We start from the raw sequence: 15,564 nt of genomic DNA, 5'->3' as shown, positions 1-15,564 counted from the left end.
TTTTATAATCCTAAAAAAAAATTATGTAAATCCGTAGTTGCGTAAGTCGGGGACTTACTATATCGAAAAATGTTCAAGAACCTACGTAAAAAATATGGCGATAGATAAAAAACGAAAAAATTTACCACGCACAACTTGCGTGTGCAATCCGATGCTTCCCTTTATTTTTTGCGATGTTGATTTTAAGTCTAATAGCTTCCCTTTGTTTTTTTATGTGTTGCGTATGGTTTGGTCACCAACATTATAATGATTCATTAGAGATTTAATGGATGCACCCTTTTCGAACTTTTGAATAATTTCAAGTTTTTGTTTAACTGAAAGCACAACTCTTTTGCGTTTACCCATTATTTTCGTGATTTCTAAACAAAAAAAAATTTTTTCTATGAAAAAAATTGACATCCCTGACATAAAACTAAACATTTCGTTTTTTTTTTTTTTTTTTTTTTGAGCAGCAGGTGTGAAGACAGCAGGGTTGCAAGTATATTAATCTTCAAATGACGACTTATAACGCCACTTTTTGTCGCTTAGTTCTGACTTGCAAAAGTTTATATATGTTTGTTTATAACTATTCTAGTTATTACTTGAATTTTATGATTTTTGGTTGTTTTTTTTTTTTTTTTTTTAATTTGGAGTCCCGGTTAATCTGATCCTGGTAAATTGAGTCTGCTGTAATTATAATGCAATAATAAATACGTAATAATTATGAACAATAAAATGAAATAATATAAATGACTAATAATATATAAAAATGCAGTTATATGGCAATCATGGCATGGATTTGTTAAGAGGCAATCTTCCCTGACCAATCATATTGTATACTATGATGTAGTAACCAAGAAACTAGATGTGAAAAAATAATTTTGCTCCCATATACTTAGATTTCAGGAAAGCATTTAATACTGTTCCACATGAAGTTTAATACTGTTCCATACTTCAGTACAAATTGGAACACTGTGGCATTAGTGACAAGTTACTGCTATGGATAAAGGGATGGTTGAGTGAGAGAAGACAGACTTGTTATGAATAGGCACTGCTCTTCTTGGACTAATGCTATTAGTGGAGTACTCCAGGGATCATTGTTATTATTGCTTTCTATATTAATGTGATTGATGAGGGCACATCAGACTCAATGTCTAAGTTTGTAGGTGGTACAAAGGTTAGCAGGGTGATTAATTACAGTAGTCATTGTATGCTACTGCAACAAGATCTAGGAAAATTAGGTCAGTGGGCTGAGAAATGGCAGTTGAAGTTAAACATTGATAAATGCAAGATACTGCATATTGATAGCAGTAATCCCAGAATGTTATGCCGACTGCATTGTACTGTACTCATGATAGTGGAGAACTGGGGATATTGTGTAGTCATAGTTTTCTTAGCAATGCAGATGGGATCACCATAAGCTACTAGAGCAGCTTATGTGGTTTTGCCAGCGATATACAGGAATTTTGCCAGCAGGGATGGGGGGGGGGAATCTTGTATAATGCAGGGGTTAAGCTGCATCTGGATATTGATGGAGGACTCATACAGATCTAGAAGCCTCATTTTAGATAGGATGTGGATATGTTGAAACAGATGCAGCAGAGAGCAACAAGATTAATGAGGAGAGAAAAGTGTACTCTTACAAAGAAAGACGAATTCTACAAATTTCAGCTTTTGGGAATTAGGCATCTGTGAGAGCCATAGGTGCTTAAGGTTTTGAATGGATTGAGTAATGATTGGAGGTGGCATAAATTTAAAATGAGGGAGAATGATTGCAAGATAGATGCTTTCAGCCAGATTAGTCAGGTTAAAGCAAATTTTTGCATATCTTGTTGGAAGGTAGTTGATTGTTTAAACAAACTTCTATCTGGTGATGTTGGAATTGGTTAGTTTGAATAAATTTAAAAAAGAATTAGACAAATTATCAGAGGGAATGGACAGATATGGGAAGTTTTTTTAATTTTTTTTGGCTAATGAACTTGTCTCAATGCATCATCTACTAATAATTGTTTTTACTCTTAGATAACCATAGTAAAAAAAAAAAAAAAGTAAAGTGCAGCCATTATCAACCCACTGCAGGATGGAAGCCTTCTTAACAATTCATGCTGAGGGAAATGGACCATAATCTGCCACGCTGGTCCAGTGCGGGTTGGCAGATCGACCGCATTCAGCAGTCAGTGGCTTGAACCCCGGTCTACTCAAAGAGCGTGTGCTACTGCACTCCCGCTCCTGACCACTTGGCTATGGAGGCTGACTGATAACCATATGAAAGCCTAAGATTTCTGCAGGAGAGACTTAAAAATGGTGCAATAATTTCTGGTTTATTAAATAATTTTATTATTTAATAAAATTATTTAATTTAATAAATTATTTTTTTATCTTATTTGTTTGCTCTTAATGTTCATGTTAACTATATTGACAGTTTAATTTGTGGCTCTGAATAAATTCAATGAAATATTCATTATGGAAATAGGCACAGCTGAAATCCTCATATGAAAATTTCTGTTAACATACATATCATTTAATAATAGTACAATAAAAAGTCCTATAGGCTATCTAACATGCTGCATAGGGTTCCCCCACTTCTCTCCTGAATGATATATAGTAGACATGGAGATTTTATCGAAGGACAATAAGAATTCATACCGCATTGGAATTTTTTATGTGAACACAGTAAAAGACTGCATAAGGGTGTTTAGAATTAAGTTATATTTGCATTCTGGTTATTGTGTTGCTAAACATCTATTATAAGCTCAGTGCTCATAGCTCGAAAAATGACCCTGCAATTTATTATCTCTTATATCTTTACCTGTATGCTAATAATTCAACACTTGTAATTAATTTAGTATTTATGATTAAAGTTAATTCGTGTAAATTAATTTAAAACCTTAAAATTTGTTTCATTAAGAGTGAACTTGTCAGTCATATCAAAGCATGAGATTGGCATCCCCAAACAAGCAGCTTTGGGAAACTACAACCAAATTTTAATGTGACTGAAGTATTGTACTCATTTGCCAAGAAAGTGCTGTTATCACAGCTGAGTACAGTGCAGCTTCTACTCTATATGATACAGGGTGTCTCAAAAATATTAGTACAAACATTTAGGGGAGTTAGGTAACATCTAAAGGAAAGTGAATTGCATAGGAACCCATAACCGGAAACGTCACCGTAAATAAGTACACGGCGCTGTTCATCAGTTCGTGAGAGGGAAAATTTCTGGTTTACTCATTCAAGCAGTAGTCGCCGCATGAAGAGCATGCATCGATATACGAACTGTGAGCTGGCAGACATGCACCTAGTGTATGGATTAGCAGAGGGCCCACACTGTGTGTGCCCCCATGCGGCACAACATCACTTCGCAATAATGTGTGGGCAGGTATGGTCGGTGACTGCTTAGTCGGCCCATACCTGTTACCATCCCGCATGAACTCCACTAAATATTGGATCTTTCTTGAACATGTTCTACCAGGGTTACCTGACAATGTTCCAGCAAATGTGAGACGCAACGTTTGGTTTCAACATGACTGGGCGCCTGTCCATTATGGAAGGTGTGTTCGTGACTATTTGAACAGGCGTTTTAGGCGTTGATGGATTGGCCGTGGTGGACCCGTTACCTGGCCCCAACGCTCACCTGATTTATTGAGCCTTGATTTCTTTCTATGGGGGGGGAGGCTCAAATCTATCGTGTATGAATCGCCTGTCAAGATGGAACTGGATCTCGTGGCGAGACTCGTCTGCGCTGCTGCTGCTGTGCAAATCTATCGTGTATGAATCGCCTGTCGAGATGGAACCGGGGCTCAAATCTATCGTGTATGAATCGCCTGTCGAGATGAAACTGGATCTCGTGGCGAAACTCGTCACGAGATTTATTGAGCCTTGATTTCTTTCTGTGGGGAGGGGGGGGTTTCAAATCTATCATGTATGAATCGCCTGTCGAGATGGAACTGGAGGCTGGATGGAACTGGGGCTCAAATCTATCGTGTATCAATCGCCTGTCGAGATGGAACTGGATCTCGTGGCAAGACTCGTCTGCGCTGCTGCTATTGTGCAAATCTATCGTGTATGAATCGCCTGTCGAGATGGAACTGGAGGCTGGATGGAACTGGGGCTCAAATCTATTGTGTATGAATCGCCTGTCGAGATGGAACTGGATCTCGTGGCAAGACTCGTCTGCGCTGCTGCTACTGTCAAAGAAACTCCAGGTGTGTTCGACCATGTCCGCCAATCCATGCTGCGTTGGTGTCACGCATGCATCACATCTCATGGTGGAACCTTCGAGCATCTGTTGTAACATCATGAAATGCATCCATCTCATACTCCATTGTTAATATTATGTCAAATAAATGTTTGCCACTAATTACTGTCTTGAGTCATTTCTGCTTCTTGTGCCTGTGCTACTACTTTCCCGTGGCATTTCCGGTTATGGGTTCCTAATGCGATTCACATTCCTTTAGATGTTACCTACCTCCCCTAAACGTTTGTACCAATATTTTTGAGACACCCTGTATATATATATACTGTTATAACTGTTACGCATGTAGTAATATATATATTACTACATGCGTAACAGTTTGTAACTATATATGACATTATAGATATGTTGGAACAGATGCAGCAGCATACACTGGTGTGCATGCAACTGTTTTTGAAGGTCATTTCAAATAACTTACGAATATATATGAATTTTGTTAATCTTCTGGTGCACATGCTGTCATCTGACAATCTGTTTCTAAGTAATTGTAGTCAGCTTGAATGCATTTGAATCAAATGATTCAATTGCAATATCATTGAGTTGTTTCTAGCATTTAATGATCCTTTAAGGATGATGAAGTGGTAGAAGACATTGTAGCTTTGTAGTTATAAATGTTCACTGCTTTTCATGGACTAATGTGATATGTGAATATCACATGGACTGGTATCGAATCCCCCCCCCTTTAATATTTAAAAATATTGATACAAGTATTTAAGTTGGATTTTTAAGTCCACTAATAAAAAGGTGGGCAGAGTAGTTAGCCAAAGATCAGGGTATGCCAAAGATCGAGATATATATATATATATATATATATATTTGTTAGTTGTTGGCGCATCAGCATTCTGTGGCCATCAGTGTTTAACATCAATAAATGCAGTGTACTACATTTGGGTAGCAGTAATCCCAGAATAATATACCATTTGGGTGTTATCGAATTGTACCTGTTAAGGTGGAATATGACAAAGATCTGTGGAGTAATTATACAAACTGGCAGAAAATTCTCTGAGAAATGCAAACAAACTAGCTACTAGAACAGCTCGTGAGGGTTGTTAGTAATATACAGGAATTTTGTGATATATAGGGATAAAATGGTGATTATCCTGTTGTATAAGTAATAGTTAGGCCATATCTGGAATACTGCTTATATGTTTGGAAAACCTCATTTTAGAAGTACTTTGGAAAAAGTGCGAGAATAACAAGATTACTTGGGATCACAAAAGGATATTCTTACCAAGAAAGACTGGGATTCTCTAAATTACTTTCTGGAAACTAGGCATATGTGTGTGGTTACTTAATTGAAATGTACTGGGCTTTAAAAGGAATGAATAAATAAAATGCTGATGTAGTCATCTTTATCCTTTCCTACACTCGGTAGGGGACATAAATTTAAAACAAAAAAGGATAGTCGTGGAAATTTGCATTCTGTCAGAAAGTGATTGTTAGATTAGTATTGTGGAGCAGGGAACTCTTTAAATTTGAATAAATTTAAAGGGTTTGGACAAATGAAGTTTTATATTTGCTGGTGCTGCATAATCTTGTAAATCTTGTCTTTAGTGTATCGCATTGCCATGATAAGTGATGCACAAATAGATGAAGAGAACATTACTGTAACAAGAAAAATTTGTTTTTTTTTTTTTTTTTACACTAATTTCACTCAGATATTGAGAAATCCAGTTAAATTAATATTTTAAAGCATCTATATAGAAAGTTTCCATTTTTACAAAACTTAAATTCTATTAAAGTCACAAGACAAACTCTCCTCTGCCAGTAGCTTGCTCATGTTAGTCATTGTGAATTCAGAAAACTTGCAGGCGAATGGCCTAAAGAGTAGAAAGAATAATGAAAATGAAGTTTTCTCTTCTTTGCAGCAATATTAAGAATTGAGACACATAAGAAACCAGGTGGAGGGAGGGATCAGTGATCTTGAAGATTCTAAAAAATACAATGAATACTTCATTACTATTATTGGGTTGTAAATGCCAGATTATTATTCTTTAAATGGGTTTAGCAAATCATAATAGATCACTTCAGTTCAGTAAAAAAACTAAAAATAAATTTTTTATAATCAAAATTAAACTGGATATTACACAGATGCTATACGAGTGTCTTTGTTAAAATTGGGGATGAAAGATTAAAATAAAATTATTGAAAGTCAATAATAAGACTACGAAAACTACTTTTTGGTCATATCCAACTCTGATGACAATTTGATTCCATTTTGAAAATTGCTTTGAAGTCTGCAGACTGAGGAGAGATTGTCTTGATATGAAGATTGAACTGTTCCCAGTCTTATTAGAATTAGTAGTGGTAAATGATGCAGGAAAGTGAGATAATAAGGCACCAGCCAAAAAAAAAAAACCAACAACAACAATACACACCTCACCTGTTCATTCCCTCCAGTAATTTGTCTAGTTTTTCCTTGAATTTATTTAAACTACCCACCTCTACAACAACAGACAGCAGCTTGTTCCAACAGTCAACCAAGCTCTGGCTGAAGGAAATTTCCACACACCTGATCTGCAACCATCCTTATACAATTTGAATTTATATCCCCTCGTTTGGTCTAAGCAAGAAAGGATTCCATTGGCACAGAGCATGCTCAGTCCAGTCAAGGCCTGAACACCTCAATCAGATCTTGCAGATGCTACAATTTGCAAAAGTGAAACCTTTCCTAGTAAGAGTACCCTTTTATTCTTCTCACCAGTCTTGTTGCTCTTCTCTGCACCTGTTCCAACAGATTCACATCCTTCCAGACCTGAATGCAGTATTCAGGATGTGGCCTTACCATTGCCTTATACAATGGGAATAATCACCCCCTTACACCTGCTAGGAAAGTTCCTGTATATCATTGACAAAACCCCACGAGCTGCCGTGGCAGCCTGTCTGCAGTGCTCAGAGAACTTCATCTCTAACTCCACAATTATCCCCAACTCTTTTTCATGTTCTGCTATGCAGAGTTTAGTACCACACAGTATGTGCAACCATATCAAAAGCTTTCCTGAAATCCAAGTATATGCTATGAAAATTATTTGCATCCAGTTCCTTTGTTACTGCATCCTACTAGCCAATTCATCATTTGAGCACTGGCCATCCAAGTAAATGGATGGCCAGTGCTCAAAACAGAAGGAACTGGAAAGTTGCTGGAGAGGCCGTCATCCTGCAGTGGATTGAAAATGGCTGATGATGATGACGACTAGCCAATTCAGTTGGTAAAACAAGATCACTCCTTAAATCCATGGTGTGACTACATTATAATTGCATTCCTGTATAGATGGTTCTTCATTACTTCTTTAACCAGTGGCTCCATTATTTGTCACCTGTTGATTCCCCTTTGTGAACTGGGGATACATTTGCACATCTCCAGTCCACAGGGACCTCCCTTGAATCCAGAAGGTGCCGCCATAATTATGGCCAAGAGTTTGCTTACCTCCTTTGATATAATTGGATAGTCCCCACCCCAGGTGCCTTTTTTATGTTTAACTTCAACAGTTTCTCTTCCACTTTACTTTCAGTTATCACAAAATAATTGAGCTTCCTCTTAAGAATTTGATGATCCCATGCCCAACCCCCTTCCCTAAAGGATTCCTCATGTGCAAATGTAGATACAGAATACCTACTCAGTTTATCAGCAATCTGAGCAGGATCCTCAACAGTTAAACCATCAACACCAAGTGGACCAATGTGATCCAACCCATTCCTTCTACTATTAATATAAGTAAAGTAGTCTCTGCTACTTTTCTTTACATTCTTTGTCGGAGGCATCTCATAATCTGTCTTTTGTTTTGTGACAATATTGCAGACTAATTTATAACTACTGTAGGCCTCTGCATCACGTGATAATTTATACACATCCCATGCATTTTTCTTATAATGATTTGACTTGAACAAGAACTGCAATTTTAGGTAAAGGTGCCAACACTTGCCAGATTGCTAAGATGACCCACAAAAATTGAATTGCTTATCTTTAATCTTTATCAACATAAGCCACGAATTATATCTGTTTTACAGGAAAATGCATCTTGTCAAGTATTGACTGAGAAAAAATGTATGTTTGTCTTAAACCAATTCTGCAGGACTGTCAATAATCACTTTGTGTACACATGAAATAATTTCAGGCATTCTCACACACTTCTTTCTGTTAGTAGCTTGCCCCCTATGTACTGTCATATGCACCACCCATCTCTTCAAACTTATAAACAGCTTCTTTATCTGCTTGAAAATTTTATGTGAAATCTAAGAAAATAAAGAAATGTAATAAGAAGCATTTTTTTATAGAACTATTTCTAAATAAATAAAAATCATTAAAAATAATCAAAAATTCTTTATAAATCTCATAGTTCCCTTTATTAATTACTGGTTTGAGAATTTTTCAATTAGAAGATACTGGTTAAGTAGTATATAGCTCATTTTGTTAGACAATGTAGAATAGATATTTTTCTCCCTCTCTCTTTCCCTCCCTTCCACGTATATATATATACATGCACCATAAGTATATCAGTTGATATTTTGTTAAAGCACGTATTTTTAAAAATTCACCTTTGAAACATCAAATTTCTATATACAAATTACACTAAAACTAAATATTAGAAGCTATTGGAACTTAAATATTACCAGTTTCCAAAAATCTTAAAGCTGTACTCTCTCATTCTGTTTTTTCTCCCCTCCCTGCTTCCCTTTTTATAGATACATGAACAGTTACATGGGAATGGGAATGGCTAACAGTGGAATGGGTGGATACCAGTGAAGGTTTTGTTTTTCAAAATAGAATTGGTTGATATTATACTTTTATGGTAAGTACTATTATGCAGATATAAATCATCTAATCTTGATTGTCTTCAGAGAATTAATTTCATATGCAAGTTGGGCATGCAAAATTTGATAAAATTAAATATTCTTTGTTGGTTGGTGAACCTATAGGCTATGATTTTCTGTTATTAATTCATTTATATTTTTATAGCTTTATATCTTGACTTATTTTGTCAAGTATTTGGTTACAGACTATACTATATTTTACATTGAAACAGTTTTCATAATAACTACTTTGTTACAGTTAAATGGTCATAATGCTTCTTGCTAGGAAAGTGCTGTTTAGTTGCAACACAATAAAAGCTTTTTTATCTGGCACTCCTGTGGATTAGTGTTTCAGTTATCTGAGCCTTGCATCAAAAGGAAAACAAATGGTTAACATTAGTAAAAAGTAAAATTTATCATGTTCCATTGTAAATGGTATGTAACTAAGAAAATGTGTGTATAGGATAAAGAAGCAAGTAAAATGTAATTTTATTTTATATATATATAAAAAAAATACTAATTATTGTATACAGTCTTGTAATGTCATTTACTTATTCTCTTGATTAGTATCACCAGTATTGATGCATGTTTTTAATGACACTTTTTGTTAGCTAAACTTTAGGAGATTTTTGCAAATAGCTAGTTATTTAATTTTCACAAGCCAACTAGAATGACAAAATCCCATTGCCTGACTTCTTATGTCAGGAATGAGCAAGCGACAGTTATTTTAGTTTTGCATTTTTGTAGGGGTTTTTAATTTGACATGTGATATTTAAAAACAAAGTAGTCGTGTGTTATTCTGAATGGATCTTTCTTTGCATTCTGTAATAAAAAGAAATAAAAATATGTTGTCATAAAATTTGAATTTTATTCTTTTACTTGAATTTTATGCTTTATAAAATTTACTTTAAAAAAGGAATTTGACACTGTTACATAATTTTTTTTTTTTTAATATGGAGTCCAAAGAAAGCTTCTATTTCTACCTGGTTCTGACCCTGCTGTACAATGTAAAATGCCATTTTCGAGAATTTTCAGTTATCTAAGTGCAGATAATGAAACTTTTACTATGTTATAGTGCTGAGTTAACTCATGAAGGTATTATATGCTCCCCAGCATTTAATCTAAAAGATGCTGACTCCTGGTAAAACTTTGCCCAAGAGCATTGACATATTTACTTTTGAAATACTGCACAGCAAGTCATGTTTCCAGTTTCTACTGTTATGTCATTATTATTTATGGTGTGGGGGAACTGTTTGTCAGTGATAGGAAAATTTTACTCCTGTGAGAACTTCACTAAGAATAATGCCTTCTAAGAATGAACAGTAGAACACTATTCTGTGCAACTTAGAAATAATTTATTAAACAAGAATTACTGCTTTTTTGATGTACAGGCTGAATGATAAACTAACTAAACATCAGTAAAACTTGAAATAGAAAAAAAGTAAATAAGGGGAAGGGAAGATGACTGCATATCAACCAAAGTGTTACAGCCTTCATTAACAGATTTTGGGAGTGTTTATTTAGGCTGGGGAAAAAACTGCACAGGATGTATTTGTCTCAGAGCAACGTAATGGTGCTACACAGGTAGGGGTACATTGTTATTGGTCTGTATTTGGGTGCCTGTGGTATTTGTCTGTTCTCAACACTATTTCCTGTAGTTAGACAAACTGTGGTATATATGTGGTAATAAATAAGCAGAGATCTACACTTTCCCAGGGAAGCACGACTGTATTGTCTCCACACTATTTAGTACAGCACATCTGTTGCCGAGGGCATTATATGGCATCCACTGCACTAAGCCCAATGGATGTGTAAAAATTCACTTAGGAAGTAGATGCAAAAGAAAGTTGATGGTAACCAGAGAGTGACCACTTCTTCAAGGAGCCATCGCCCCTTGTGGAAATTTCCAGAACATTCATTTCTGTTATGGCTTTATAACAGCTAAAGAACCATGGTTGTTGCTATGCAGGTGTGCAATTTCAACAACAGAAAATGCATCTTAAGCCACTGCATCATGTAGGACTTCACAGGTGCCCTTTGAAAATATCTGCACATTAATGCCTGACATAGCCAAGCAATGAAGTGTGTGTGTGTGCTGTAATGCACATGCATTTGAGTTCAACTGTGTGTGTGACTGCTAAGTACAGCCAATGATTGTGTTCACTGTCAAAATAATTTAAGCTCCTCTGATCTAGTGGCTGTGGCAGAGTACAAACCAGAACATTCATCTTTAATTTAGTGATTAAGAATCGTTTTTTTTTTTTTTCCTCCTACCTACTTAAATATAGTCAAACTTTTATTTGAGATGGTTTGGAAATGAAAAATTATTGCTTTTTCTATAAGCCTTCTTATCTGATGTGATAAAGGCCAGTAGTTGGCTAAATGAAAAAGTCAGTCAAAGCAGGGAATCATTTAAAAATATTAAAAGTATAAGTACATTCATATACATAAATCAGTTATTTTATGTTTAAATGAAGAAATGATTTGCAGTGAATCTGTAAATATTGTAATTCCCTGTAAATTATGTAAATCTGTACCTGCATAAGAAATTTTTGATTTCCTTTGATTTAATCTCTTCATAGCTCCATTTGTTTCTGCCTTGTCTGTAATTTTATTATTATTAATGCATGAAAGCAAGCTTGTACAGAATCAAAAAAAAAAAAAAAAAAAAAAAAACACCCCTCATCTTTCCATTCCTTGCAATAATTTGTCTAATTCTTTCTTAAATTTATTCAAATATATTCATATATTCAGATGTGATGATTTGTTGAAAAACAAATCCATTGTATGTCTTGTTATCAATCTTGGGGGAGCCCTCAATTTGTCCATAATTAGTTAATGAAATTTGTTCTTCATTATCTTCTTGTATTTTAGGAATTTTATTAGTGTCAGCCTCAGACCAGAGTTTTCTCCAAGATTTAGTAAATGCTCAATTTGAAATTTTGTTCCATGCTAGTGCTATATTATAATAACATCTCTGATGTTGGCAACTTTAAACGATTCTGTAAGATCTATAATCTTGCCTTCTATTTTTTAACAAAACTGAACTAAAAAACCCTACCCTATGTTGTTTCTTTTGATATTGCAGAACACTTTGATCACTTAGGCTGGATCAAGGATGTTATATTCAGATGTAAAAATAAATATGGCTTTTATGTCCCCTTCTTTATATGGTAAGTTTATTTCTTCAAGTGCTTCTGTAAAGAAGCACTTGAAGAAAGCACTCTTTGGTTAAGGCAGAATGTCTTTTTTTTTTTTTTTTTTTTGATATTTGTGAGTGTAAACTGGTAAAGAAGAAAGATTTATTTTTGAAAGCTGTATGATTAATTGAATTACTGACAACAAAAAACTTGATTTGTGAGTTCAGTGTGAATTGCTGCAGCCAGCCTCGTGATTCTCTCTCTCTGGATGTTTTGTATCAGGTGCTGCTTTGTTTCCCCCCATCATGTAATTTAGACCTGTTTCATCCATATTATAGAGCTGTTCTCCAGTTAAGTTTTAGATCAATGATCTTAAACTACTGTAAATATGTGAGCAGCAGGCTAATCATCGATAATCTATAATAATCTGCCAATAATTCAATACATAAAAATCCATAAAGTGTTTTCTTATGTCTGAGTGATCTGTCACTTGCCAGAAAACCCTGCGCCATCAATCTTTTGATTTAGGGCCAGAGTATTTTTTTTTCTTTGCTGCTGTTGTATGTTTGCCAGTTGGAGTTCTGTGTTGTTTTTCTTAAATGACCCACAACCATAATGCATTATCTACTCTCTCTCTCTCTCTCTCTCTCTCTCATTTTTGTTTCTTTAGAGCAGAGTGAGAACTTAATGGGGTTGGGGGAAGAAATGAGATTTTTACTAATTTTTTACAGTTGTATTGCCCACACCTAATTCAAGAGCAGTATTATTTTTTAGATTGTTTTTTATCCAGTTTTTCCAGAGCATCCAACTTACTTTTCATAGAAACAACTCCTTGTTTTTTTTTTCTTCTCTTGCTCCTATTTCACTAATTTGTAACATTTAATTAAATTACGTACCGCAATTGCGATAACAAAGACACTTACTGGTGCAGACATGGGTTGGTAAGCATTGCAAAACTTAAGCCTCTCTTCGTAAGAGCAACCTTTGTTCCATTCACTAACCTCGTTGCCCTTCTCTGTACTCATTCCAGCAGCTCTACATCCTTCTTGAAATGAGGCCTCCAGACCTGTATACAGTACTCAAGGTGTGGCCTGACCATTGCCTTATACAGGGGAATAATCACCTCCTTATCCCTGCTAGAAAAATTCCTGTATATCATTGATAAGACACCATGAGCTACTCTCGCAGCCCATCTGCACTGCTCAGAGAACTTCATACCTGCCTGCACAATTACTCCCAGGTCCTTTTCATTCTCTACCACTGTCAGTGTAGTACCACAGAGTTGATACGTTGCTCTGGGGTTGCTATTTCCCATATGTAGTACTATACATTTGTCAATGTTAAACTTCATTTGCCACCTCAGTCCATCTGTTCAACCTTTCCAGATCCTGTTGCAGCAGCATAGCGTCAATAGTTTCCTTAACAACCCTGCCAACTTTTGTATCGTCTGCAAACTTGGACATTAAGCTTGATATACCATCATCAATATTATTTATAAATACAGAAAACAATAATGGACCCAACACTGAACCAGGGACTCCACTAATAACATTAGTCCATGATGAGCAGTGTCCGTTGATTACCACTCTGTCTTCTCCCCCTCAACCATATCTTTATCCACTGCATTAGAGGCAGCAATTTGCCTCTAATGCCACACTGCTCCAATTTGTGCAGCAGTCTTCCATGTGCAACAGTATCAAAAGCCTTTCTAAGATCCAAGTATATAATATCAAAGTTACTCCCTGCATCCAGTTCTTTTGTGACTGCATCATAGTATCCAATCAAATTGGTCAGGCAAGACTTCCCCTTAACAAAACCATGCTGTGTCCGAGCTATAACTGAAGTCTTGTCTAGATGATCCTGCAGTGCTTCTTTAGCCAGTGCCTCCATTAATTTTTCTGGAACAGAAGTTAAACTAACACTAACAGGTCTATTATTACTTGTGTCACCCATTGATCCTCTTTTGTGAATTGGGGTCACATTTGCACATCTGCAGTCCATGGGTACCTCCCCTGAGTCCAAGGAAGCTCTCATAATTATGGCTAAGGGTTTGCTTACTTCCTTTGCTGCCTCCTTTAATATAACTGGATAGATCCCATCCACCCCAGATGCCTTTCTTGTGTTTATCTTCAACAATTTCTCCTCCAGTTTACTCTCAGTTATTACAAGATTATCTAGCTTACTGCCAGAGTTGAATACACCTGGCATTCCCCTTGCTGAATTACTCCACATATGTGAATGTCATTGCAAAATATTCATTTAGTTTGTTAGCTACCTGAGCAGGATCATCAACAGTTGAACCATCGATATCAAGTGGACCAATCTGATTCATCCCCTTCCTTCTAGAGTTTACATAAGAAAAGAACTCTTCTGTTTTTCTTTGCATCCTTTGCCAAAGATTTCTCGTAATCTGCCTTCGCCTGCTTAACCCCTCCTCTGTAACTTGATTACAGATCAACTTATATCTATCATAGGATTCTGTGTCAAGTGTATGTATCCCAAGCATTTTTCTTCTCTGTCATATGTCTCATTAGTTCATCTGACATCCATTTAGGCCTAAACCTTGAATAATATTTCTTAGTTGGTATGTAAAGCTTAGTAGCTTTCAAGATAAGTTCTTTGAATGCTTCCCATTTTGAATTTGCTGTTGGTAACGTCATCAGTTGGTCCCACTGTATAGAATTTAAATACTGTCTCGGACCATCGTAGTCGCCTTTACGAAAGCACTAACCCTTCCCTTTACCCCTGATGGTAGTTACCTCTTTGAATAAATCCCACTTCAGCGCACAGTGATCACTGCCACCTAGTGGTTCCTCTATCTGCAGATTCTTAATGCATGAAGAATCACTACTGATAATCAAATCAAGAGTATTACTCCCTCTAGTTGCCTCCCGAACATGCTGATGTAGAAAACAATCATCCAATAAATCCACAAAAGCCTTGCTAGTGTGTGAGTGACCAACCCACAAATTCCAGTCAATATCTGGGAAATTAAAATCCCCCATTATTAAGACTCTCTGATTTACTGGCCCACTCTATTTCCCTGTACAGTTTCTTATTATACTCATCAGAGTCATTAGGCCTATAGCGCACTCCTACTCTCAATTTTGATGTCCCAGTGCTTGTGTCACACCAAACTGACCCGACACTGCACTGTCCAGCGATGTCGACTGGCTTCACTTCTTTGGATTTTGTGTTTCTCAACTAATAGCATAACCTCTCCTCCCTTCCTATCCTGTCTATCCTTTCTGTAGATGTTGTACTCCACTCCCCAAATTCCAGTTCTGCATTCCTTATATCTGTGTGACACCATGGCTCTGATATCCCAACAATATCCGCCTTTGATGCTTTGAGCAATACCTCAAATTTATTTACCAAACTCCTAGCATTGGTGTACATGCA

The 15,564-nt window shown here is 36.1% G+C and overlaps 1 protein-coding gene across 2 annotated transcripts in view; it reads left to right on the top strand.

The window, feature by feature from the left end:
* Positions 1 to 15,564, top strand: part of LOC150077004 (RNA-binding protein 4-like) — a 335,818-nt gene that overhangs the window by 272,291 nt on the left and 47,963 nt on the right. For both annotated transcript variants that reach the window (XR_016547727.1, XM_090386802.1), the window contains one exon: positions 8,915 to 9,021. Coding sequence is in view for 1 of the 2 variants with exons in the window: in XM_090386802.1 (XP_090242928.1) it covers positions 8,915 to 8,975 (61 nt within the window). In the remaining variant the exon portion in view is untranslated. Of the gene's footprint in view, positions 1 to 8,914; positions 9,022 to 15,564 lie in introns of those variants that run through there.

This window comes from Mastigoproctus giganteus, chromosome 12 (genome assembly GCF_048544385.1).
Source record: "Mastigoproctus giganteus isolate SK-2022 chromosome 12, ASM4854438v1, whole genome shotgun sequence".
In the NCBI taxonomy this organism is placed as follows: Eukaryota; Metazoa; Arthropoda; class Arachnida; order Uropygi; family Thelyphonidae; genus Mastigoproctus; species Mastigoproctus giganteus.
The sequence above is the reverse complement of the archived record's forward strand: the minus strand, read 5'-3'. Positions and strand labels throughout refer to the sequence as shown.